The sequence below is a fragment of the Pleurodeles waltl genome, chromosome 6, assembly GCF_031143425.1.
Source record: "Pleurodeles waltl isolate 20211129_DDA chromosome 6, aPleWal1.hap1.20221129, whole genome shotgun sequence".
Classification (NCBI taxonomy): domain Eukaryota; kingdom Metazoa; phylum Chordata; class Amphibia; order Caudata; family Salamandridae; genus Pleurodeles; species Pleurodeles waltl.
Window position 1 is genome coordinate 945,121,898 of NC_090445.1, and position 23,990 is coordinate 945,145,887.

Sequence of the window (23,990 nt, forward strand, 5' to 3'; positions counted from 1 at the left end):
CAAATGAAGTCACTAGCCTACAGTGACAAATTTAAAAGCAGAGAGAGCATAAGAACTGAGGTTCTGGCTAGCAGAGCCTTAGTGACACAGTCAAGCACTACTGACAACACACGTAGGCCACAAACTATGAGCACTGGGGTCCTGGCTAGCAGGATCACAGTGAGACAGGCAAAACACACGGACATATAGGTTTTTATCTATGAGCAATGGGGCCCTGGCTAGCAGGATCCCAGTGACACAGTAAAAACACACTGACACAAACTCACAAACAGGCCAAAAGTGGGGGTAACCATGCTAGAAAGAGGCTACTTTGTCACACCAACGTCTTTGGAGGGCAGACCTGGGGTGGTTTGGAGGAGCACTGGGGGAGGGGGGCACAAGTAGGCACCAAACTCACACCCTCAGCAGCGCTGGGGAAGCCAGGTGTAGGATGCAAACAGAGAGTCGGGCTCCCAATCCTTTCCTATGAGGAGACCCCAGTGGTCACTTTGATGCTGCAGGCGGGGGTCGGTCCAGAAAACCACAGGCTGGGCAAGTAGAAGGGCTGCCTGCTGAACGTTGCTGCACCAGAGGTCAGGTTCTCAAAAGCCTGGGGGCTGCTTCGTCCGGACCTTTTGCAGTCAGGGGTGTCCTCTGGATTCACACTGCAGGCGTCATTGTGAGGGACTTACTCTGAATCGCCTGAGGATTCTCTCTAGTCGGTTGGGCCACCTGGACACGGGCCGTGGGTTGGGTGCAGATTGGTCAGTTTTTGTGAATCAGGGGAGGCCCTGGAGTCCTTAGGTGAAGTTTCTTCTTGGACAGGGCCACTGTCCACAGAAATTCTTGGTCCTCTGTGATGCAGTCCTCTGGCCGATTGGCGTAAGTCACTGGACCCACAGGATGCGTCGCTTTCCTTTTGCATGTTCTCTGAAGCAGGAGACATGGTGTTAGGTCTGAGGCCAAGTCCATTTTCTTCTTCCTTCTTCTCTGCTGGGGGTTCAGCTTAGCAGTCCTTCTTCTTTCTTCTTATGAGGCGGCCAGGAATCTGACGACTTGGGTTCAGGGGAGCCCTTAAATCCTGGATTTAGGGGCGTTACAGGAGTCAGAAGCCAGTAGCCAATTGATACTGTCCCTGAGGGTGGCTACACCCTTCCGGTGTCCAACCCCTTTGGGGAGGGGGACACAACCCTAACCCTATTGGTCTCTGTCCTCCAAACTAAGATGGAGGATTCTGCGGAGAGGGGGTCACCTCAGCTCTGGACATCTTAGGGGTGGTCCTAGCTGGAGTGGTCACTCCTTCGTTCTTAACCTAATTTTCCCACTGGACTTGTTGCCAAAAGTGGGGCTTTGTCCAGGGAACGGGCAACTCCACTAGCTGGGGCACTGTAACAAGTGGCTTGAGCCTTTGAGGCTCACTGCCAGGTGTTACAGTTCCTGCAGGGGGGAGGTATAAAGCACCTCCACCCAGTGCACGCTTTGTTTCTGGCAAGCACAATCTCACACAGTGTGGCCAGAAACTAATCTCTAGTGCCAAGCTGGCACAGGCACATCAGTCCTGCACTAAAGGGTTGGTTAAATACAGGGGGCATCTCTAAGATGCTCTCGAGGTGAATTGTTTAATAAATCAAACACTGATATGTGTATTTGATACCAAACTTCAGTATTCAGTGAAGCCATTATGGAGCTGTGGAGTTCATAATGACAAACTCCCACACCATATACTCAATATGGCTACACTGCACTTACAGTGTCTAAGAATGGACCTAGAAACTGTAGACATTGCTCATGCAGCTATGCCCTCACCTGTGGTATGGTGCGCCCTGCCGCAGGGCTGTAAGGCCTAATAAAAGGAGTGACTTACCTATGCCACAGGCAGTGGTTTGTGGGCCTGGTGCCCTCAGAGGGGTGCCATGTCGACTTTGCCTTTTTCTCCCCACCAGTACACACGAATTGCAAAGGCAGTGTGCATGTGCTTGGTGAGGGGTCCCCCAGGGTGGCATAATACATGCTGCAGCCCTTGGGGACCTTCCCTGGCCACAGGACCCTTGGTACCATGGGTACAATTTACAAGGGACTTTTCTGGTTGCCAGGGGTGTGGCAATTGTGTAAAGAAGAGTACATATTTTGTGAAAGAACACTGGAGCTGGGGGGCCTGGTTAGCAGGGTCCCAGCACACTCTCAAATCAAACTTGGTATCAATATCAGGTTAAAAGAGGAGGGGTAACCATGCCAAAAAGGACACTTTCGTACAACCACAAACAGACCAGATGGGGGGTCTGTAACCAACATGGCGTGGTGGCAGGTGCCACACAGTATAAAACCTGCCTTCTTCAAAAACATCAACACTCTCGAAAAAGGATTTCACAAAATGTCACAACAATTCTATCAAAAACCGTCAGAGAGGTATCTCTTCTCCGTTCAATGCTAACTGGTGTGGAATTAAAAGAACTGACTTCCACATGCTGAGGTGGCACCTACATAGGGACTATGACGCCAAAGATGCCATTCAGAACCAAACGAAGCCACCTACCAGCATGCAGGGGCACTGCTCACACTAAATCTTGTGGATTCAAACTGACGCCTGGGAAATTCAAAAGTAAGGAATCTACAGCTAGATGTTCCTATCAGAAGAATGATGCCTTCGCAACTCTCCTCCAATGCTAGAAGAGATGAGAGGCATTTGTTTGCTTAACTAATCTCTCACCTTTCCTACATTTGCAGAAGGAAGAAGGGACAAGGCTCCTCTGTCTGTGTGTCACATGTGTAATGTTCTCAATACGTTGTCAGAGCAAGTACAGGCAGAGACACTGTGCACTCTAAAAGAGATGACAGGCATTTCTTTGCTCACCCTGCAGCTCCTCCCTTTTCCTACACAGAGGGTGAAAGGAAATGGCTCTGCTAAATGCCGCTTGAATACGGTTGTCAAAATATTATAGGAGTATTTACAAGCAGAGACAATGTACATCCAAAGTGTTACCACCTATTAATTTATCTGCCATGAAAGGCCACTCCTGGAATAGGCCACTCTTGGAATGGGATCTGAGGTCCCTCAGCAATGCCCACAACTGTCACCGGGGCTCAGGATGAGGAGATTGCATGAGGCCCGGAGACCAACGACTTATCCTGAAACATCATCATTGTATTGTGAATGTCCAGGGCTTGTCTGTGACAGAGGAAAGGTCTTGAAAGCCTCTGTGTCCAGGACTGCTCCAATACATGGGATCCTTATCGTGGCACATAGGTGTGATGTTGGCATGTTGATAATGAATCCAAAGGTTCAGGATTGCAACAGTCATCTAGAGATGGTCTATAACTGATGGTGGAGAAACTATTTGTCACAGAAAAAGCTGTAGGCATCATCCAGGCATGTCCTTAAAGCATGAAACTGGAGCCAATGTCTCTTCCAGTATAATAATTTGTGTCCAAGCCACCCCCGGAGCAAGTACTTCACAGTGTCCTGGCCATCAAGAACAGTCAGGGCAAATGAGGCTCTGAGAGCCTGGGATCGCGGCCAAAATATGACTAGCCGCATCCTATAAGGCCTATGTATGCCAACCCTGCAAGCAAACTGTGTTGATAGGACTAAGTGCTAGACTGGCTAAAGGGAACAATGCCTTCTCAAAGGCATCTATTCTTTTTGATTTGCTAACCAGGGCATTGTCCATAAGGATTGAACTTCAATGTTCAGGCTTGAAGATTAGGCTCTCTGGTGTCAGAGGTTTTGGTAGAAAGTCTGAATCACCAGGTCTATGCTGTTGAGCCACGGATTGGCTGACGGAAGGATATGAACATGGCTCAGCCCCAAGACCCATGAGCAGCATCAGTAACAAATTAATGACAGCAGTGGCCCAGATAAAATGGGCCCTGGCCGAAGGATTTCAGTCACCACATTTAATTTTGTCTCAATGGTGGGCAACTGAAGTTCTAGTGCCTCTACTGCCCTCCAAACCCCCACTACAAAAGAGGCATTTTACTCATTAAGCAGCACATGTGGCAAATTCAGCTCTGTTTCAGGGGCTGTATCTAGTCCACTGACATTCTGCAAGTCTAGATACATTAGTACATCGTAAGTAAAGTTAGGGGTTAGAAATCTGTCTCCTTCCTCATTATGATCATTGCTCAGAGGGTGCCTTTTGTGCTCGATTAAGGTCAAAGCAAAAAAGTGCACAGATCTTCTGCTGGTCTTGGACCAGTCAGGTTTAACCACAGCTGGTTGCTCTTTTATTTATCCCATAGTGTGACATCAGTCATCAGGCTAATGTCAGCTAGGGGTCTGAGACTGGTGTTGGACTGGATTTTCTATCAGCACTGGTGAAGCCAGTGTCGGCATCAGAACAGAAGAGACTTGCGTGGACCTAGGTGCTGGTGTAGAGGTCTGTACCGGAATCAGTAAAGGCCCAGTACTAGATCCAGAGGGGACAGGCAACATTGGGGGAGGACCCTCTGGCAACAGTCTGACTGGAGACCCCTGAAGCTTTTTAGGGTCCAAAGACCCAACAGAGGGAGCTGGCAGTGCCCTCGAAATCCTCAGCCTCTTTGATGGCCTCTATCTGCTGTGTGGTCAATGATGGCCAGAGAACTCTGAGCATGCTAGAACAAGCTGTGGAACCAGTTCAGATTCAAGGGACTGTGATAGGGTGAGACCCTTACCATGATACCCTTGTGCCTTCTCAGTGGACTAGTTTTTTTCTTCTTTTCAATAAATGGAGATCATGTACATAAGATTACTTGTGGGCAGGAAAGCAGGGAATTTCCTTTGACAAATGCCGTCTATCAGTCTATGATTGCCGGTTGGGTGTTGCAGACATGCAACTTTACTACTTGGTGGCCAAAATGATCATCATTAATAACAGGGTCCCAGGGACTGAGATGACCCAGCCAACTATTTGGAGCTTAACCACTTCCCTGATGGCAATGCACAAGCCCACCTATATGGGGTTCAAACTCATGAACGGCCTTCCAAAATCACAAAACTCCCTAATACAGCTTGGCAAGATACTCCAAAGCATGTTCAGTGGCACAGGGAATGAATACAAGAGATCTCACTTTGACAGGGAAGGAACGGTTTCTTACCTGTAACTCCAGTTCTCTCGTAGGGAAATTTCCATGCTAAGTCATCAGAGACCAACAGTATCCCATCATGCACAGCTGGTGGCAGTTGCTTCAGTTCTTTTTGAAGGCATCGTTAGACTTATGCAGGGTGTATCGATAGGTCTGTCTATTCTCCCTTGGAGGAGGGAGGGTTGCTTATGTCTTATAATGGAAATTCCCCTACAAGAGGACAGGAGTTATAGGTAAGAAACCATTTCTTCTCTCGTAGGGGATTTCCATGCATGATGATAAGCACTGAATTGAATAGAAAGCCCATCCCTACTGAGAGTGGGGGAAGAGACAGAGGATGAACTGGAAACATTTAAGAAAATAGGTTTCCTGCCCACTTGAGTGTCTGTTCTAGCATCAGAGTATAGGCAGTTATGTTTAGTGAATGTGTGAAGTGATTTCCAAGTTGCTTCTTTGAAAATCTCTGGGATAGGAATATTGCACAGCAAAGCCACAGTAGATGTTTTTCCTCTAGTAGAGTGCGTTTTTGGTCTACTAAGGAACGCTTTCTTAGCTTTTTGATAGCACAATAAAATACATGAGACTATCCATTGCGAGATTAATTGCTTAGTGGTGGCTAAGCCTGTGCGTAGAAAACCATAATTGATAAATAATTGGTCCAATTTGCAGATGCTCTGTGTGTTGTCAAGGTAGAATTTGAGAATCCGTTATGCATCGAGGTAATAGAGTGATCTTGATCTTTCCCCTGGAGTAGAGGGTTTCTGAAAAAATATAGGCAAGGATATGGTTTGGTTGATATGGAAATCTGAAACCACCTTCGGGAGGAATTTCAGATGAGTCCTTAAGAGTACTTTGTTGGAATGAAATATGGTGTATGGTTCATTTGAACAGAGTGCCTGGATTTCACGAACGCTTCAGGCAGGTGTAATGGCCACCAGAAAAACAGTTTTCCAAGATAAATGTTGGAGAGAGCCCTTATGTATGCACTTGAAAGAGTCTTGCATAAGGCGTGAAAGAACTATATTTAGCTCCCAGGGAGAAGAAGGGCGTCTAATGAGAGGGAAGGCTTTCTTCAAACCCTCTGAGAAATCCTTGATGACAGGGCTTCTGAAAAAAGAGGTTGTGAAGGACTTGTTCTGTATGCAGTAAGAGCTGCCAGGTGGACATTTATAGAAGAGAACTGCAAGCTAGATTATGCCAAATGGAGTAAGTATGGAAGAATGGCATTTTCCTGGCAGGTGGTAGGGTCTTTGTTTCTAGATGAATACCATATGCAAAATCTCTTCCATGTGAAGGCATATGCGGAATGTGTGGAAGGTCACTTCAATTCTTTAAGAAGGTCCATGCAGTCTTGTGACAGATTTAAGTGTCCATACTGTACTACCTCATGAGCCATGCTGACAAATTCAAAGAGGAGAGATCAGGATGCACATCTTGCCTCCAAATTTCAGCAGTAGATCTGGTCTGCATGGCTACTTAAGATGTGGATGGATGGACCGGTGAAGGAGGTCTGTGAACCACAAATTGACATGGCCACTCCAGAGCTGTGCATATCATCTTGGCTCTGGAGTGGGTCTGCTTGACAAGGACTGCTGGAATTAGGGGAATTGGTAGAAATGCGTCGAGGAATCTCCTGGACCAGCTGATCCACAGGGTATTCTCCAGGGTCCCTGAATGAAAGTACCTCAATGCGAAGCTTTGGCATTTAGCATTTTCTGCAGTCGCGAACAACTTGATGGCCGAGTTCCTCACTGTTGAAAGATGTCTTGAATGCCTTTGCCGTTTAAGACTCAGTTGTGGGTTTCTTGGAGGAGTCTGCTCAGAGAATCGGCCAGGGTATTTCATACTTCTGGAAGGTGAATCACAGTTATCAATAAATTCCTGGCCAGAAGCCATCTCCAGATTGTTTGGGCTTCGTGAGACAAGGGCCTGGACCTCATTTCTCCCTGCTTGTTGACGTAGTACATGGTTGTTGTGTTGTCCATTTGAACAAGCAGGATATAGGAGCTGAACAATGGAAGAAACGTTTTAAGCGCCAGATGAATTGCTCTCAGCTCTAGGAGGTTGATGTGATATGTCCATTCTCTCTTGGACCACTTGCCCTAAATTTGTAGGTGGGTCATGTGGGCTCCTCATCCTAAGAGAGGCATAAGTGTCTCTCCTCCGAAGGATACACGTTTGCTCGGACGGTATTGCTGAAGGCCTCCAGGTATTGTATCATTTGTACTGGGACAGAGACTGATTTAGCATGGTTGACCTGAAACACCAACTGTTGCAGGAAATCGCGAGTCCAATCGCAGGGAAGTTAGGTCTCTTGAAACGTGGATGACTTGATTAGCCAATTGTCCACGTAAGGATAGATAAATACTTTGTGCTTTTTAGGGTGGGCAGCAACAACTGCCATGCATTTGGAAAATGTTCTGGGTGCTGACTTAGTCCAAATGGAAGCACTTGGTACTGATAATGGTTGTGTCCCACTACAAAACTCAAGAATTTTCAATGCTTTCTGTCAACTGGTATATGAAAGTATGCGTCTTGAAGGTCAATGGAGCAGAGCCAGTCCCCATGATGTAGCTGAGAGCACATCTGGTGTAATGCCAGCATCCAGAAATTTTGTTGTCACTGAATCCATTTGTTGGCCAGTTCGAGGTCAAGAATGTGTCTGAATTTGTTCATGACTTTCTTCTTGATGAGAAAATACCTGGAGTAAATCCCAGTTCACCGTTGATTAAGAGGAACAGGTTCCACTGCATGCTTCTGTAATAGAATGTGAACCTCCGCTTGTAATTGTAAAATGTGGAATTTGGAAGCTATTTCTGAAACAGACGATGGAGGAGTGGAAAACCTGAGGCAGTGTCCATTGCGAACAATATTCAGAACCCAGGCATCTTGTGTGATATTTTGCCACTCTTCCAGGTAATGCTGAATGCTTCACCCTATCAGAGTGGGCAACGGAAAATGAGGAAGAGGTGATGAAGGGTTTTGGTCCTGATGGCTGCTTGCCTTCCTGAGCAGGCCATTGGCTTGATCATCTTCTAGCCTGCTTTCTTTCGTAAGGCTAGTAGGACTGTAGGTAATGTTGGGACTGTGTACCAGTCTGTTGGCGACCCTGATACTAATGAGGGTCTTGAACACTCTGTGAAGAGAAACAATGCTGGAAAGGCCTGAAAGACCTCTTGAGTCCTTCAGTTTCTCTAAACCAACAGCTTTTAACGTCTCTAGTTCTGCCTTCATCCTCGCCATTTCATTGTCTGTGTGAGAACTGAAGAGGGTGATACCTGAGAATGGTAAGTTGAGAATCTTTTGTTGGGACTCTGGTTTTAGAGAGGTGAGGCAAAGCCATGAATGTCATTGGAGAGAGACTCTGTGGCAGTATTTGTGTGCTGCTAGCAGAGAGGAGTCTGCTGCTGCATTGATAATTTGGTTCGATACCATAGGGCTTCATTGAGAATTTCATTAATGTCTTCTCTTTTATCTCTAGGGACATGTTCAATAAATTGTTGCAGTGAGTCCCATAGTGCTCTGTCATAACGGCCCAATAAGGCCGTGGCGCGTGCTGCCTTCATTGTAGTTGTTGGCGTATTGCAAAGTTATCGACCTATGGAGCCTAGCCTATGGCTCTCTTTGTCCGGTGGCACTGTGGAATCCGGAGCTGTGGCATGTTGTTTTCTTGCAGCCACTACCACAACCGAGTCTAGAGTTGGGTCCATGCGTAGGGAAGCCGGATCTTGGTGGGGAGGTCAATACTTTTTCTGAAGTCTCGATGGTGCAGCCTTGATCGAAGATAGGGTCAAGAATAGGTCCATTGCTAGTTCTAAGAGACCTGGAACTAGGGGTAGCAAAGAAAGTGAGGCTGACCTATGCTGTAAAGTTTCAAAGATGACAGATGCCGTTGGTGTTGACATTGGTATGTTTAACTTGTTTGCACATCTGACTAATACTATGTGAAAAGTAGAACTATCATCCACCAGTGAGATGCCTTGAGGTGGAGAGTCATAGAGAGTTGGGGAATATCTTCCTGTGCTTGTGGAAGAAGTATCAGTGGTATGTCTGGAACGAGACCTGGTATGATGGTGCCGGTGGTGTGTGTGTCTTGGAGCCGTGGGAGAGTGTTGCATACGTTGACCGTGCCTGGACCGATATCCAGAATGGCGCCTTGAAGGAGAACAAGATCTGGTTGTTACAGGGGAGGGTGCTGGTAGTGTTGTTGTTTGTGGTGGTGGTGGAGGAGGAAGCGTAGAAGGTATTGGCGTAGGGTCACGTGGCACCTTCCTTGAGGGAGAATAGGTGCAACAGTAGTCTGAATCTGGAGAACTATAGATTTGTCTCAGCTTTCAGCGCACTTCTTGAGGTGAAGAGTCTGAGATAGTAATGGACTTTGATCTTCCTCACCCCCTCGCCATGGACATATTTCTCGACGTAGAAGTCTAGTTGGAGTATGCCTTGCTGACATCGACCTTGATCTTGCAGGTGAATGACCATGATGTGCCGACATACAGCCTCGTCGTCAAGGGACTCCTTGACGTTGATCCCCAACTGTATGTCAGTGTCGCCACTGCTGTCAGTCTTGTTTGCTTCGACCTGCAGCATTTCTTCTATGCTGACCCATGGAGAGACGGTGAACAGGTTGGTGCTGCACCTCTTACCGACGTCGACATTCTCAACGTCGACCGGGACCAACAATGTTTTTCAGCCCTTCTTTGACTGGAGGATGACAGAGCCCTGATAGAGGGCTGAGCCTCTCCTCGCCCCTGAAGTCCCACCTTTAGATTATGACTTCCGCTTACGTCGCTGCTCCATACCCTCAAAGCAAATCTTCTCCCTCTCATGAAGGGTGCACCTGGAAAAGGTCTTGCATATTTGGCACGAGTCAGGTATGTCGGTATCTAGAAGACAGAGAATGCAAACTCTGTGAGGATCAGTCTTAGCATTTTTCATCCAGCAGTCTGGGCACTTATCAAAAAGAGAGGTTTTTTTGATACTTAAAAAAACCCAGATTCCTGTCAGAAAATGACAGAAAAAGGTGGGGAAAGATGAAAGGCATTGAGTGAAAGAGTTGTCAATGATATTCATAATTAAATTTTCCTAAAAAAAAAAAGCCCAAAATATTGCCCATGCTCAGTGCTCCAGGGTCCTGTCAGCAGGAGCCGTAAAAAAAGAACTGAAGCAACTGCAATCAGCTGTGTGTAATAGGATACTAGTGGTCTCTGAGTTCTTAAAGGCACAGTCTCTTTTTTAGCCATATAATGGCAGCCTATGGGGCTGCTCTCTCCTTCTCTACCTCATCTCTATCAGGCAAAAGGGGTTTGTGAGGGAGATTGATTATGTTGACAAATTACTCTCAAAATATATTGCGCTGACCCTTTCTTTGGTTTAAGGATAAGAGTTCAGCCAGCATAGCCTATGTACACAGGCTGCATTATCTGTCCCATTCTTTAGTGTCTTTGCAGGCCTTCCTGAAGAAAAGTGAAAACTTCCACTTAAGAAGATATTTTGAAGACGTGCTCCGGGGTACCCGCACATGGGCGGGACTATTCAGTGCTTATGAATATACATTTAAATCTCCTATGAGAGAAACTGGTTTTGTTAAGTCATTAGACTATAGGGATTTAGGAGGTGGGAGAACATTTGAGATTTCCAATTTAAGGGATGTGTGAGCAGGGAATTATGTGAAGTCTTTTAAAGATCCTAAAGCAGAGTTTAAAATGAATAATTTCAGTTCTTCCATGTCCTTCAATTAAGACATGAGATAGGAAAATTAAGGACAGTTGACAGAACTTCAACTCTTGAATGAAAAGTTGATGCTAGACATGCTGGGCATGGGCAGCATATCACAACTCTATTGTTCCTTTGTAATCAACACACAAGACCCCAATACAACTCTCCACTTCAACTACAAAAATACCTAGGATGCATTGAAGATAGTTATTGGAGTTAAACTATGGTGGCACCACATACGTGGAAGTATCATCCCAGCTTAGGCTAATACAGATTAATTACCTGAAAAAACATAGTACACTCCCAAAAGAGAATGAAAGACGGAAAGGGGAACACCGCCAACACGCACATAGTGCCAAGATACTATCAGCACATTCCTACATGTCATATGCCACATAGGACTGTTCCAAAATCCAGACATACTGGAGGTTAATATAACACGCTGTGACAGTGGTGAGATGAACCATTGAACTCACACACAAAATCAAGCTACTGGGGATAAAGGAGGATTTTGTGGGTGCCAGGAGTAGTCTTATATAGAAACAATCATTTCTTGTACTAGCAAAAAGTGACAATGCAACGTGGTTGATCGTTGAAGGCCCCCCTCTATCTAGAACTGGGAGAGAGGAGAAGGACACAGCTCATTACTAAAGAAATACATTTACAAAGCTAGGGGCTACCCCACAAAATGCAAAGATTTGGTATGATTGGAGGGACTACTCACAAAACGGTTTCAAATAGGCACTGGTATATGTAGGAAAGTACCCTCTTTTTGGCATGGTTACCCCCACTTTTTGCCTGTGGTCAATGTGTTTTGACTGTTTTCAAAGGGATCCTTCTAACCAGGACCCCAGAAAGTGTGCACTCTCCCTCTAAATGTGGTTACTTAGGACTTTGCACACCCCTCAATTGGCAAACTGGTGCCCCCATAAAACCCCTAGTATATGGTACATAGGTATCCCGGGCATTGGGGCACCAGGGTTTTCCCATGGGCTGCAGCATGTATTGTGCCACCGATGGGAGCAAAATGTGTCTGCAGCCCTGCCATTGCAGCCTGTGTGAAAAGGTGCATACACCCTTTCACTACAGGTCACTGCACCAGGTTACTGTAAGCCACCATATGATAGGCCCTTCTAGCCCAGAGGGGAGGGTGTAGTTACCTGTGTGTGAGGATACCCCTGCATGAGTAGAGGTGCCCCTACAAACTCCAGCTCCATTACACTGGGCTTCCTAAGTGCGGGGAAGCCATTTTACCCGTGTACTGGACACAGTTCACTACCTGTGTCAAGCTACATAATGGTACCTCCAAACCTGGGCATGTTTGGTATCAAACATGTTGGAATCATACCCCAATACTGTTGCCACTATAGGTTGTATGATTCCATGCACCCTGGGGGCTCTTTAGAGGACCCTCAGAATTGCTCCTACAAGTCTCCTGGGGTTTTTACGGGCAACCCACACTGCTGCCATCCCTCAGATTGGTTTCTGCCCTCCTGCTGCTTGAACAGCTCAGGCAGAGGAAGACTGAACAAAGGATTTCCTGTGGGAGGAGGAGGTAACACCCACTCCCTTGGAAATAGGTGTTACATGGCTTGGGAGGGGTATGCTTTGAAGGGAACATTTGGTGCCCTCCATGAATAAACAGGTTTGCACCAGTCCAGGGACCCCCAGCCCCCTGGCGCGAAACTGGACATAGTAAAGGGGAGTGACCACTCCCCTGTCCATCACCACCCCAGTGTGGTGCCCGAGCTCCTCAAGGTAGCCACTTGATTCTGCCATCTATAATCCAAGGTGGACAGAGGCTCCTGGGAGCATCTGAGTGGCCATGTCAGGTAGGTGATGTCACAGCCCCTCCTGATAGGTGGTCACCCTGCTAGGTGACAATCCCCCTTCTTGGTCTATTTAGGGTCTCCTTCTTGGGTGGGCCCTCGGATTTAATGTGGATGATTTCAGCAGGACTCCTCTGCATCATTTACTTCATCTTCTGGCCATTGGGACTGCAAAAGGACCGACAATCTGTAACATCAGCAACGACTCCACTCTGCGACATAGTTTCTCCGTCTCCTTCCAGCAACTACATTTCCCTGGCTGTGCATCCTCTGAGGGTGACGAGTACTCAGCCTTCACAAGAAGTAAGAAGGAATCTCTCTTGGAGTGAAGGAGTCACTCCCCTGCATCTGCAGGCACCAATTGCAACAACGACTGGCTGAGTGGATCTTCTTTACACCGGAGCTGCGTGGATCCTGCATCACAGGTGGTGGTCTGGAGTGGTCCCCTTAGTCCTCTCTGCCAGTTGTCCAACTCGGAAGACGGTAAGCCCTTGCCTCTCCTTGCAGGACAGTTACCCTGTTCACCCCAAGTCTTGCAGCTACCAAAGCTTGTTTGTTCCTCCTCCAAAGAATCTTCAGGGTCCTTGTAGCCCTGGTCCCAAAGCACTACTTTCTGCAAAGCACAGTCCCCTGCCTTCTGCTGCAGTGATGTGGGACTCCTCTTCAGGTGTGCTGAGTGGACCTCACTGCGACTCCTGTGTCTGCTGCCAGTGGGTTGCCTATCGGGGCTGCCTCTTTTCCTTGTGACTCTCCCAGCTGCTAAGGGTCACTCCAGACTCCCCTCCTTGGGTCGAGTCCCCTGGACCTTGCTGGTACTCTTCAGCCTCGCAAACCTTCTTCTCTGTCTCTTGCATTTGCCAAAGTTTGTTGGTGGTTTTCCAGTACCACTAACAGACTGCATCTTGACCGCCGACGTGGGACATCACTTGCATTTCCCCCTTGCAACTTCTCTTCATTTCCTGTACTGCACTGCTGACCTTTGTCCACCGTCAACCTGGTCCTGCATCCACAGAAGGGTGGGTAGTGGCTCCTGCCACAACAGGGCACTCCATCACAAACTGGACTTGGTCCCCTTGCTTTGCAAGTCCTCTTCTGTCAGGATTCACCTTTGGGTTCTTCCTTTCTTGCTTGGGTCCTGCATAATCCTTTCCCAAAATCCTCCTGTTTGTTTTGGGAAAAAAACAGATACTTACCTCTGCTCTCCTGGTCGCTGGGGGTCACTCTGGTACTCATCTCTTGGGGTTCCTAGTTCCTCCAGCTCTCTTCTACTGATTCCACTTCCTTGTGTGGGGGACTGCCTTTCACATTCCACTTTTTGGTCTGGCCATCCCCTGCCGCCCTCACTATTTACTTTTGCTTTTACAAATGCCTATTGCTTTCTATGCTATTTAATGATTGCTAATGTGTATTTAATAATGTGTTTACCTACATCCAGTTGAGGGACTTCCTTTTCAGTATTCTAGTATTTGTGTTACCCTAATAAAGTACCTTTATTTTTGTAACACTCTGTGGTTCTTTCATGTGTGTAAGTGCTGTATGACTATAGTGGTATTGCATAAGCGCTGCATGTCTCCAAGATAAGTCTTGGCTGCTCATCCACAGCTACCTATAGAGAGCCCTGGCTTCCTAGTCACTGCCTACACTTCACTAATAGGGGATACCTGGACCCGGTATAAGATGATCTCACCATAGGTGCTCACCACAGACCAGGCCAGCTTCCTACAGTATACCTACAAAAACGTACACGTAAAGTAAACAAGCATTTGCAATGCAATAGGTTTTGCATTTTATTGTGTTAGAGCTATTGACATTGTAAATTCATAACTGGACTTTTCTTGCCACATAAAATGGTCAACCCTGCCTCGTAATTTCATCTTTTCCTGCCATATAATTCCAGTGGCCCAGAATTTAACAAAGGCACTTCCATTTACATTCTTCCTCTATCTTAAAACATACAATTATCATAAAAACCTTTATCAGAAATAAACTTTTGGCATTAGAGTGTAATGCTAAAAAACACCATAACAAAAATATAATTTGGGACGGATTGGCAGGTGAAAGAAAGAGGGAGTCGGGAATAAAGATGGAGAGGACAAGTGGCATAGTAACAGTGTCATTGGCCCAGGAGTAAGAAAGGAAAATGGTTGACTGGATTTGTTGGTAGAAATATAGAGCAGTAACTAGAGTTGAGTGAGGTCCGTAGGTCTCTGGGCCCTGGTGTCACTGCACCTGTTGCTACATTAATAACTAGGGCCCAGGAGAGAAAGCGGATGGGGCAGAAAAAGAGAAATGAAAGGAATACAACAGACAAAAGGAAGAAAGAAGGGGTTGTAAAGAAATAAAAGAAAGAAGGGAAAGAAAGAGCGAAAAAATGAAAACACAACTAAGAAGAAATAGAGCAAACATGTGAAACAAAAGAAAAAAGGGAAGGAAGTTAGCAAATTAAAGATAAAGAGGAAAAAATAATGAAAAAAGTGTGGAAAGAAAGAGAAAAATGAACATTAGAAGAAAAAAGAGAGATGGTGAGAGAAACAAGCAGCAAAAGAATCAGGGCATGTACAGTATGTACTGACACATTTCCCACAGACACAGAAATGGAAAACCATTTTGACAGTTCGGTAACTTGTGGCTTCAACATACAGACAGAAAAAGAGGGATTTATAGTAAAACGTGAATTGACAGATAAAGATAACAAAAACGCCAGAGAAAGGAAGGAAGAAAGATCTAAATAAAAAAATGGAAAGTAGGCATACTGAGTCAAAGGAAAAAGCAAATATAAAAGACAAAAAAGAATAAAGGGAAGAGAAAAAATAGTGAAAGTATGAATGCCTGATGAAAGTAAAAAGAGAGCAAATAAACAAGGGAAGAAATAACCACGTTTTTGCATGTTAGAAAGAGGAGGTAGCAAGGGGAAGAGGGAAATAAAAAGAGGGAGAGAAGTAGAAATGGTTGAAAGAAAGAGCAATACTGTTAATGTGTGGATTTTAAGAGCTGGAAAGAGAAAAGTGGGGGAGAAAGAAAATATTGAGAGTAAACAGAGTAAAGAAAAGAACGGCGTGAGATAGGTGAAACAGGCCCTCCCAAATGAAGATGGCCGCTAACAGATTTAATTGGCTCCCCCACATCCTCAAACGGACGTCAGAGTGTGAAACAGCAGGGGGCACTGCAGAACAGCAGGAGGTGCATTAGCAGAGTTGTATGTGAACCCCAATACAGCAATATTGGGGTGCTTCAGATCAGGATTGGGGGTATAGACAGACCTGTGATCCGGCGTGGTGCTGGAAAAGCAGAAAGGCAGTGGGTGAGGAATGAGAAATGGAGAGCCGTGTAATTCCTGGTTTTGGAATAATGGTTCGCTGCGGGATAGGGTTGAGGTGCACTGACAGAGTTGTATGTGGGCTGCAGTACTGGATTAGTAACGGGCACACAAGGTCAGAAGTGAGATATGTTAATGAGCTATATCTGGAACCTAGTATTGGTGTGCCAGTGTTGCCAAGTGTTAGCCTGGAGGTGCCCAGGTGAAGCTGCGGGTGTGGCCCAGCATAGGGGTGGCTTTGCCTCTGAATCACAGAAACGCGGGGGGTGTGAGCCTTAATACTGAGAAGAAACGTGCACTGAATGTTAGAATTGATGGAGTCTGATGGAGCTGTGGTGGTTCCCATCAACAGTGGCGTTGGGTGTTAGACTTGAGGTGCACTGGCTGAGCTGTACTTTGCTCTTTTGCGTGCAGTATCGGCTTGGCAGTGGGACTGAATATTAGAATTGAGCTGCTGTAATGGAACTGTATGTGAGCCAGGTCCCAGTATAGGAAAGGAAGTTACCTCGCTGGGGTAGATCTGAGGTGCACTGATGGAGCTTTGCACGAAGTCCCAGTACTGGAACAGAACTGTGTACTGACTGTAAAAACTAAGGTGCTCTAGCAGACAGCATGTGGGGTTTGGTGCTGATGAGGGCCTTGGAGTGTGTGAACTGAGGTGCACTGATGGAGCTGCGCCTGAGGTCCCAGTACTTGAGCAGTAGAGTGTACAGACTGCAAGAACTAGGTGCTCTGGCAGACAGCATGTGTGGGGTTGTGGCACTGGCACAGCTAAGTGCTTGGAGTGTGTGAGCTGAGGTGCACTGATGGCGCTTCGAGTGGGATCTCAGTATGGAGCAGAAGTGGGCACCGTCTCTAAGGATTGTGGAAGCCCTGGTAGAGCTGGGTGCCTAGGCTACAAGCAACTACAAGCCATCCTCTGCCCTGAGGACCACAGGCAGGCACACTAGGTAAAGAAAATCCAAGCCAAGGAAGGGCGGGAGCCAGGCACCTGAGAGAGTGCAAAAAGCCCACAAACACCAAATGGGACCAAGATAACAGCCTGATTTATAGCCTTGTTTACAGCTAAGCTCAAAGCAAGAATGATCTACAAATAAAAAGGGAAGCTTCCCTGGACAGGAGCAGGAAACAACGTAAAAAATAAAAGTCCCATACAGACCTGATAAACAGAACAAATCGTAATTATAAAGTACTTGGTCTCTTGCTCCCACACTGAAGGAGGGACAAAGAGGCATGACTGACCACTAGCAAGCATGGATTTTTACATGACACTGAAACTAACAAATGAAATAGCTGGAATCCCACAGAAGAAGTATACTTAAAAGTATACAAGAGGTTGAACGCTTACGCTCAACCTAAAAATAGTTGTGAGCTGCATTTAAAATGTAATCACATTGACAGTTTTCCCAGAAACTCTAAATTCAACTTCAATGAAAAAAAACTGACTAGATCATTTTGATAACAAGTGTACCTTTTCTCAGCATCAAGGTTTGACTGCCGTAAGAAACTGCAACTTGTCTGGGCCAGATCTAAAAGAATCATCAGTTGGCACTCTGAAATAAAAAAACATTTCATTTTATATTATGAGCACAAATTATTTTTTTTAATAGAAAACTGTAATTGCTTCAAAATGAAAGTATGTTACTTATCTTCCCTAACACACTGAATTCTTGCTACACACCTGCATTTTAATGTACAAGTTACTAACCTTTGGTAATGATATATCTGGTAGAGACAAATTCTAGTTGCAGACTCCTTACCTCTGAATTTCCCCAGGCGTCAAACTGGATCCAGAAGCTTTTTCTTCGAGCAGTACCCCCTGCGCGCTGTAAGGTAGCGTCGGTCCACTCCGCAGGCATCATTGGCATTGTGGTCAATGTGATAACGTCGCAGTCGTATATAGGCGCCACCCCGTCGCACTGACGCCAGTTTCTTTTCACAACTTTCCACGCCACTAGCGTGGAGCCATGAAGAACACTGAGAATGGTGCGCCAAAACTAGGGCCCTTAGAGGGAAGTACCTGTCACTAGAAATCATTTTGCAGTGCCAGGAGGATGGGTGGGTTGGTAAGGAATCTGCCACTAGAATATGTCTCTGCCAGATATATCGTTACCAAAGTTAAGTAACTTGTACATCTGATAGAGACCTCTAGTTGCAGATTCATTACCTTTGAATAGATACCTGAGAAATACCATCCCCGGTGGGGGGCTGCGAACTCAGATCACTCCTAAAAGTCCTGCAGGACCGAACGACCAAAATACCCATCCCTGCGGACCTGATTGTCCAGGCAGTAGTGGTTGGTGAACGTATGTAAGGACACCCACGTTGCGGCCTTACAGATATCCAGGAGTGGAACTCCTCATGCTAACGCTGTGGTAGAAGCAGTTGCTCTGGTTGAATGAGCGCGCAAACCCTCAGGGTGTTGCTTTTTTGCCAAATCGTAGCACATCTTCATGCAGAGGACTACCCGTCGTGAGATGGTCCTCTTCTGCACCGCCTTCCCTTTCTTTGCACCCATATATCCCACAAAGAGTTGATTGTCCACCTGGAATTCCATGGTACGATCTAGATAGAACACCAAACGCTCTTTTTGGATCCAGACGGTGGAATCTCTCCTCTTCACGAGAGGGATGTGGGGGTGCATAAAAAGTAGGCAAGGTGATAGATTAGCCTACACGAAAATGTGTTACCACTTTGGGAAGAAAGGAAGCCCTGGTACGAAGCACCACTTTGTCAGGATGCACTGCTAGGAATGGTGGCTTCGAAGAAAGAGCCTGAAGCTCACTTACTCTGCGAGCAGAGGTGATGGCAATCAAAAAAGCTGTTTTAAGGGCCAAGAGTCGTAAAGGACATCTGTGGAGCGGCTTGAAAGGGGCGCACATGAGGTATGTGAGGACCAAGTTCAAATCCCACTGGTGCATGATAAATAGGACAGGAAGAAACATATGAGTGGGACCTTTAAGAAACCTCCCAACAATCGGAGATTTTGAAAGAGAAGGCTGGTCTGGTAGCCGTAAGAAGGCAGAGATGGCAGACAAATATCCCTTGATGGTGCCCAGAGTAGAGCCCTGCTGGGCAAGAGAGAGAATAAAGCGTAGAAACTCTGAGAGAGGTGCAGAGAGGGGATCAACAGATTTGTTGATACACCATGCCACAAATTTCATCCAACGAGAGGCGGATATCATTTTGTTGGAGAGACGTCTGGCTGCCAAGATGACATTACAGACTTTTGGTGGAAGGTCAAAAGCCTTCAACTGTCGCCACTCAATCTCCACGCAAGGAGGCAGAGACTGGACAGGTTCGGGTGGATAACTGTCCCCTGCTGCTGCGACAGAAGATCCTCCCAAAGGGGCAGTCTGATCAGAGGATCGATGTCCATGCTCAAGAGCTCGGGTTACCAGACTCACCGTGCCCAGTCCAGAGCCACCAAGATTACTTGGGCCCGGTTTTGCCTGATCTTCAGAACTCTGGGCAGAAGTGGTACTGGCGGGAAGCCGTGCAGGAGGCCTGAGTTCCACTCATGACGAAAAGCGTTGCCAAGCAAGTGCTGCCTTGGAAGCTCCAATGTGCAAAACAGCTGACAATGCGCATTCTCTGCAGAGGCGAACAGACCAAGGCTCTCCCAACTGCTGAAAGAGACCTTGCGCCACCTCCGGATGGAGACGCCATTTGTGATCGACTACCCATCGACGGCTGAGATCGTCTGCTCTGACGTTCAGAGAGCCCTCCAGATGTTGAACCACCAGGGAAATGTCCTGGCATTCCAGCCATGTCCCGAATCGACGAGCCTCTTGATAAAGGGTCCACGACCCCACTCCACCCTGCTTGTTGCCATACCACATGGCGGTGGTGTTGTCGGTGAACACCTGCACTACCTTCCCTTTGAGAGAGGGAAGAAATACTTTCAATGCAAGTCAGATCACCAGGAGCTCCAAAAGGTTGATGTGGAGCCCGGACTCCACCGGAGACCAGAGGCCTCTGATCTCTGCCTCTCCCATGTGGCCAACCCATCCCAGGAGTGATGCATCTGTCACTACTGTGAGACTGAGGAAGGGAGAGGACTCTGCCATTGACCCAATCTGGACTCGACAACCACCACTGCAGGTCTTTCGCAGTTCCCTCTGATATCTGAACCATGTCGGAGAGATTCCCCTGATGCTGCACCCACTGGAACTTTAGGTCCCATTGCAGAGCTGCATATGCCATCTGGCAAGTTGGACCAGCAGGATGCAGGAGGCCATGAGACCCAGCAGCCTCAGAGTCATCCTCACAGAAATCCAGGACAGAAGCTGAAACATTTGTATCATAGCCCGAATATCCTGGAGTCGCTTTTCGGGAGGATAAGCCCAAAACTGCACTGTGTCCAGAACAGCTCCGATGAAAGGGAGCGTCTGAGAGGGAGTCAGGTGTGATTTCAGCACGTTGATAATGAACCCCAGCATATGCAGGAGGGTCACCGTAGACTGGAGGTGGGAGATGACTTTCTGGGGCGTGTCCACCTTCAACAGCCAGCCGACAAGGTAGGGGAAGACTGGGACCCCTAAACTGCGCAGATGAGCACAACCACTACCATCACTTTCATGAACACCCGAGGGGCACTGGTATGGCCAAAGGGAAGCAAGGTGAACTGAAAGTGCTCGTGACCAACCACGAATCGTAGGTAACGTCTGTGGGCCGGCAGGACGGGAATATGGAAATAGGCGTCCTGCAAGTCCAACGCAACCATCCACTCTCCAGGGCAGAAAGGACCTCAGCCAGGGTTAACATCTTGAACTTCTCCTTCTTGAGAAAGATTGAGGGACCGGAGGTCTAGGATAGGGCAAAGACCCTTGTGCTTTTTGGGCACCAGAAAGTAGCAGGAATAGCAACCACGACCTACTTCTGGTGCAGGGCCTCTCTCAATGGCTCCCTAAGCCAGGAGAGCCTTGACTTCCTCGCGGAGAAGTGCCAAATGATCCTCCAACATGTGATCGAATGATGGTGGCATGGCTGGAGGAGAAGTCTTGAAGGAGAGGGAGTAGCCCCTTCGGATGATCTGTAGAACCCACTTGTCAGTGGTAATGGATTCCCAGTGGGGCAGATGATGGGAAATTCTGCCACCAACTGGTCTAGGATGTCCCAACTGACTAAGAAGGTTCTGAGGCAGAGGGGGGGTGGGGTGGACTGGGCGGCCCGCTGACTCACTGATCCACCAGGTCGGTGGATCCCACGTCTACGTAGGGGCTGTGCAGCATGCGCAGGTCGTGGCCCAGTGGAAATGGACGTGGTTGGGTGCCCCTTCCAAAGCCACAAAAGGAGCGAGAGGCGGAGCGAGAGGCGGACTGAGAGGGGCGAGGAGAGGCTGTGAGGCCAAGGGACAGAGCCATAGCTCGGGAATCCTTAAAAAGCTCAAGCTTTGAGTCCACCTGGTCTCCAAAGAGATGAGTGTCATCAAAGTTCATGCCCATCAAAGATTGCTGGACATCCCCCAAAAGCAAGGAACCAGGAGTGGCGTCTCAGTGCCACTGTCAATGCAACCGATCTGCCTAGAGAGTCAGCTGTATCCAGTCCACAACAGATCATGAACTTGGCTGCATCTCTCTGTCATGGCTTAGGAGAGAACATTCCGGGGCTCTTCCTGAACTTGGGACAGCACTTGGAATAGCGGCCCAAAAGGCATGCGGTGTTTACAGACTACAGCGCTAGACTGGCAGAAGAAATCTTCTTCCCTAAGTTGTTCAGTCTTTTTGATTCCCTGTCCGGTGGAGTGGTAGGGAATGCGCCAGAGGATGAAGAAGCCTGGATGACGAGGCTCTCTGGCATAGGTTGTTGGGTAAGGAAATTTGGGTCATTCAGCGGAGGCCGATGGCGGAGGGGAATAGCCCTATTCACAGGAGCCCCTGTGCTAGGTTTGGACAAGGTCCCCAGTAGGACGTCCGTAAGTGCTTCGTTGAAGGGAAGAAGGGGTTCAGAGTTGGAGGCCCCAGGCTGAAGGACTTTGGTCAGGAGGTTAGGCATGACCTCCACAGAAGGAAGCTCGAGGTTCGAAACCTCAGCTGTTGTCTCACCACCATAGAATAAGACGCTCCCTCCTCCATAGCCACGGTAGGGGGAGAGAACATGCCAATGTCAGGGGAGGCGTTCAACCCACTGGCATCACCAAAATCCTGTACCCAGTCCAGTTCAGGTTCAAGCTGATCTTCTAAAGGGTCCAGCGACCCCTCTACACTATCCCTGTATCCATACACATAGTAATAGGGTCCAGGATCAACCCTAGGCACAGCAGAGCTGATGGAAAATGAAATCGGCGTAGAGCGACGTCGTTCTGGCTCCGGGTCGTCGGGAATGTATATAGGGTCGATGTTGATGGTGGGCCCAATCGGTGTCGGGAGCGTCGACGTCCGACCCGATGCTGGGGAAGGTCACGTTGACACGACCGGCCTCAGAACGGATACAGAAGCGGATCCTGAGGTGCCCTCCGGAGCCGGGACCGAAGTCGCCGACTTTGAAGCCAAGGGGCCCTAACTGGCTCACCTGGGCCCGAAGGTGCTGAGGATGGGTCAGGCTTCCCAAATATGAGGTGCATAGCCTCATAGAACTCCTTTGGGCAGGGGTAGCTCCGGCTCCCGGAAATCTGGGGAGATGCAGAGCGGACCCAGACAGGCTCTGAGGACAGAGGCCTAGAGCATTGACGCTCTTCCTGTGTCACATCGTGCGAGCGATGGGGCGAGGTCGAAGAACGTTTCGCCTTCTTCCACTACTTCTTCTTCTTACCCGAATGTCCAGATGACTTGGACGAAGAAGAATGGTGGTGACTCCGTGACCGCTCGCCTGACCTTTCTCTTGAACGGGACCGGGAACGACATGGAATCGACACTCAGAGCACGACTTCGGGTCGTGGTCGCGCTGCAAACACCAGAGGTACACAAGGTGCGGATCCGTCACTGACATCATGCAGTGACAGGAGTCACAGGGCTTAAATCCGGACTTACGGGACAACCCTCAACGCATCAATATTCGTCAAAAAGAAAGTTGACAAAATGTTGCACCTAGTCAAAAAATTACTGGGGTAGCTCTTCTCCAGATCTTCGGTTAGGCTAGCACGAAAAGAACTGATGTCAGCATGCCGGGGTGGCACCTATGTACGACCGTGATGTCATCACAGCGACCACGACACCAACGATGCCCGCTGAGTCAACCGAAGCTACACAACAGCGCGCAGGAGTACTGGTCGAAGAAACATTTTCTGGAATCACTCTGATGCCTTCGGAAATTCAAAAGTAAGGTCAACTAGAAGTCTCTATCAGTTGTTTGAAGTTTACTGGAGTTTATTGCACATATGTACTGTTTTGTGCCAGATACTTAGCTGTGTTAGGTATTATAGAATCTTGTTTGGATATACTAAGACAGGTGTGGAGTGCAGATGGTTGAATAGGAAAACACTCCACTACCTAATGTGTTTAAGTACCAGGATTGGTATAATAAAACTTTGGAAAACATAAGAAGTGAAGACCAATCTTTACAGATACCTGGACATCCCCAGAGAAACATGTGGATATCATACAGGCTTGGCACAGAAGCCCCCCACTTGTGCCAATAGCTCGGCCTGTGCAATCAGTGGTGTCTAGGATTGATCAGATGATAAATTAACTGCATCCTTGCCATACTGTATGGTTTGGACCAAGGAGGCTCATAAGTCTTCTGGGACTACTGCTAAATATTACACCAATCATGTCCCATAGTTTATTGGTTTTAAGCGTCAGCTAAACTAAAATGTTGGTTCAGTGTCTGTGCCTGTCTATGTGGTTATGTTATTGTGTTTGAGTCAGAGAGGTGGGTATTGGCTGTGCCACATTTGAATTAGGGCGCAAAGATGGTACTGCTGATGGAAAACTGACTGGAGGCTCCTGATGATCCTCGAGGCCCATAGTCAAGCTAAAGCGATCAGGAAGCATGCCAAAGATGCACAGCATGGCCTTCCCAAAGGCTTTGATCATCTGTGACATTGCTGATAGATCCGAAAATTCAGTGTGTATTGAGAACAGGTTTGAATCAGCTCCTTGGTGCAACAGGAGTGGGATCTAGAGGCACAGTGTCATTCTTGT

At 47.5% G+C, this 23,990-nt stretch overlaps 1 protein-coding gene across 2 annotated transcripts in view; it reads right to left on the reverse strand.

Moving 5' to 3' along the window:
• CFAP46 (cilia and flagella associated protein 46) overlaps positions 1-23,990 on the reverse strand; it is a 1,580,346-nt gene that overhangs the window by 64,752 nt on the left and 1,491,604 nt on the right. For both annotated transcript variants that reach the window (XM_069239769.1, XM_069239768.1), the window contains exon 59: positions 17,378-17,459. In XM_069239769.1, the coding sequence (XP_069095870.1) occupies positions 17,378-17,459 (82 nt within the window). The remainder of the gene's footprint in view (positions 1-17,377; positions 17,460-23,990) is intronic.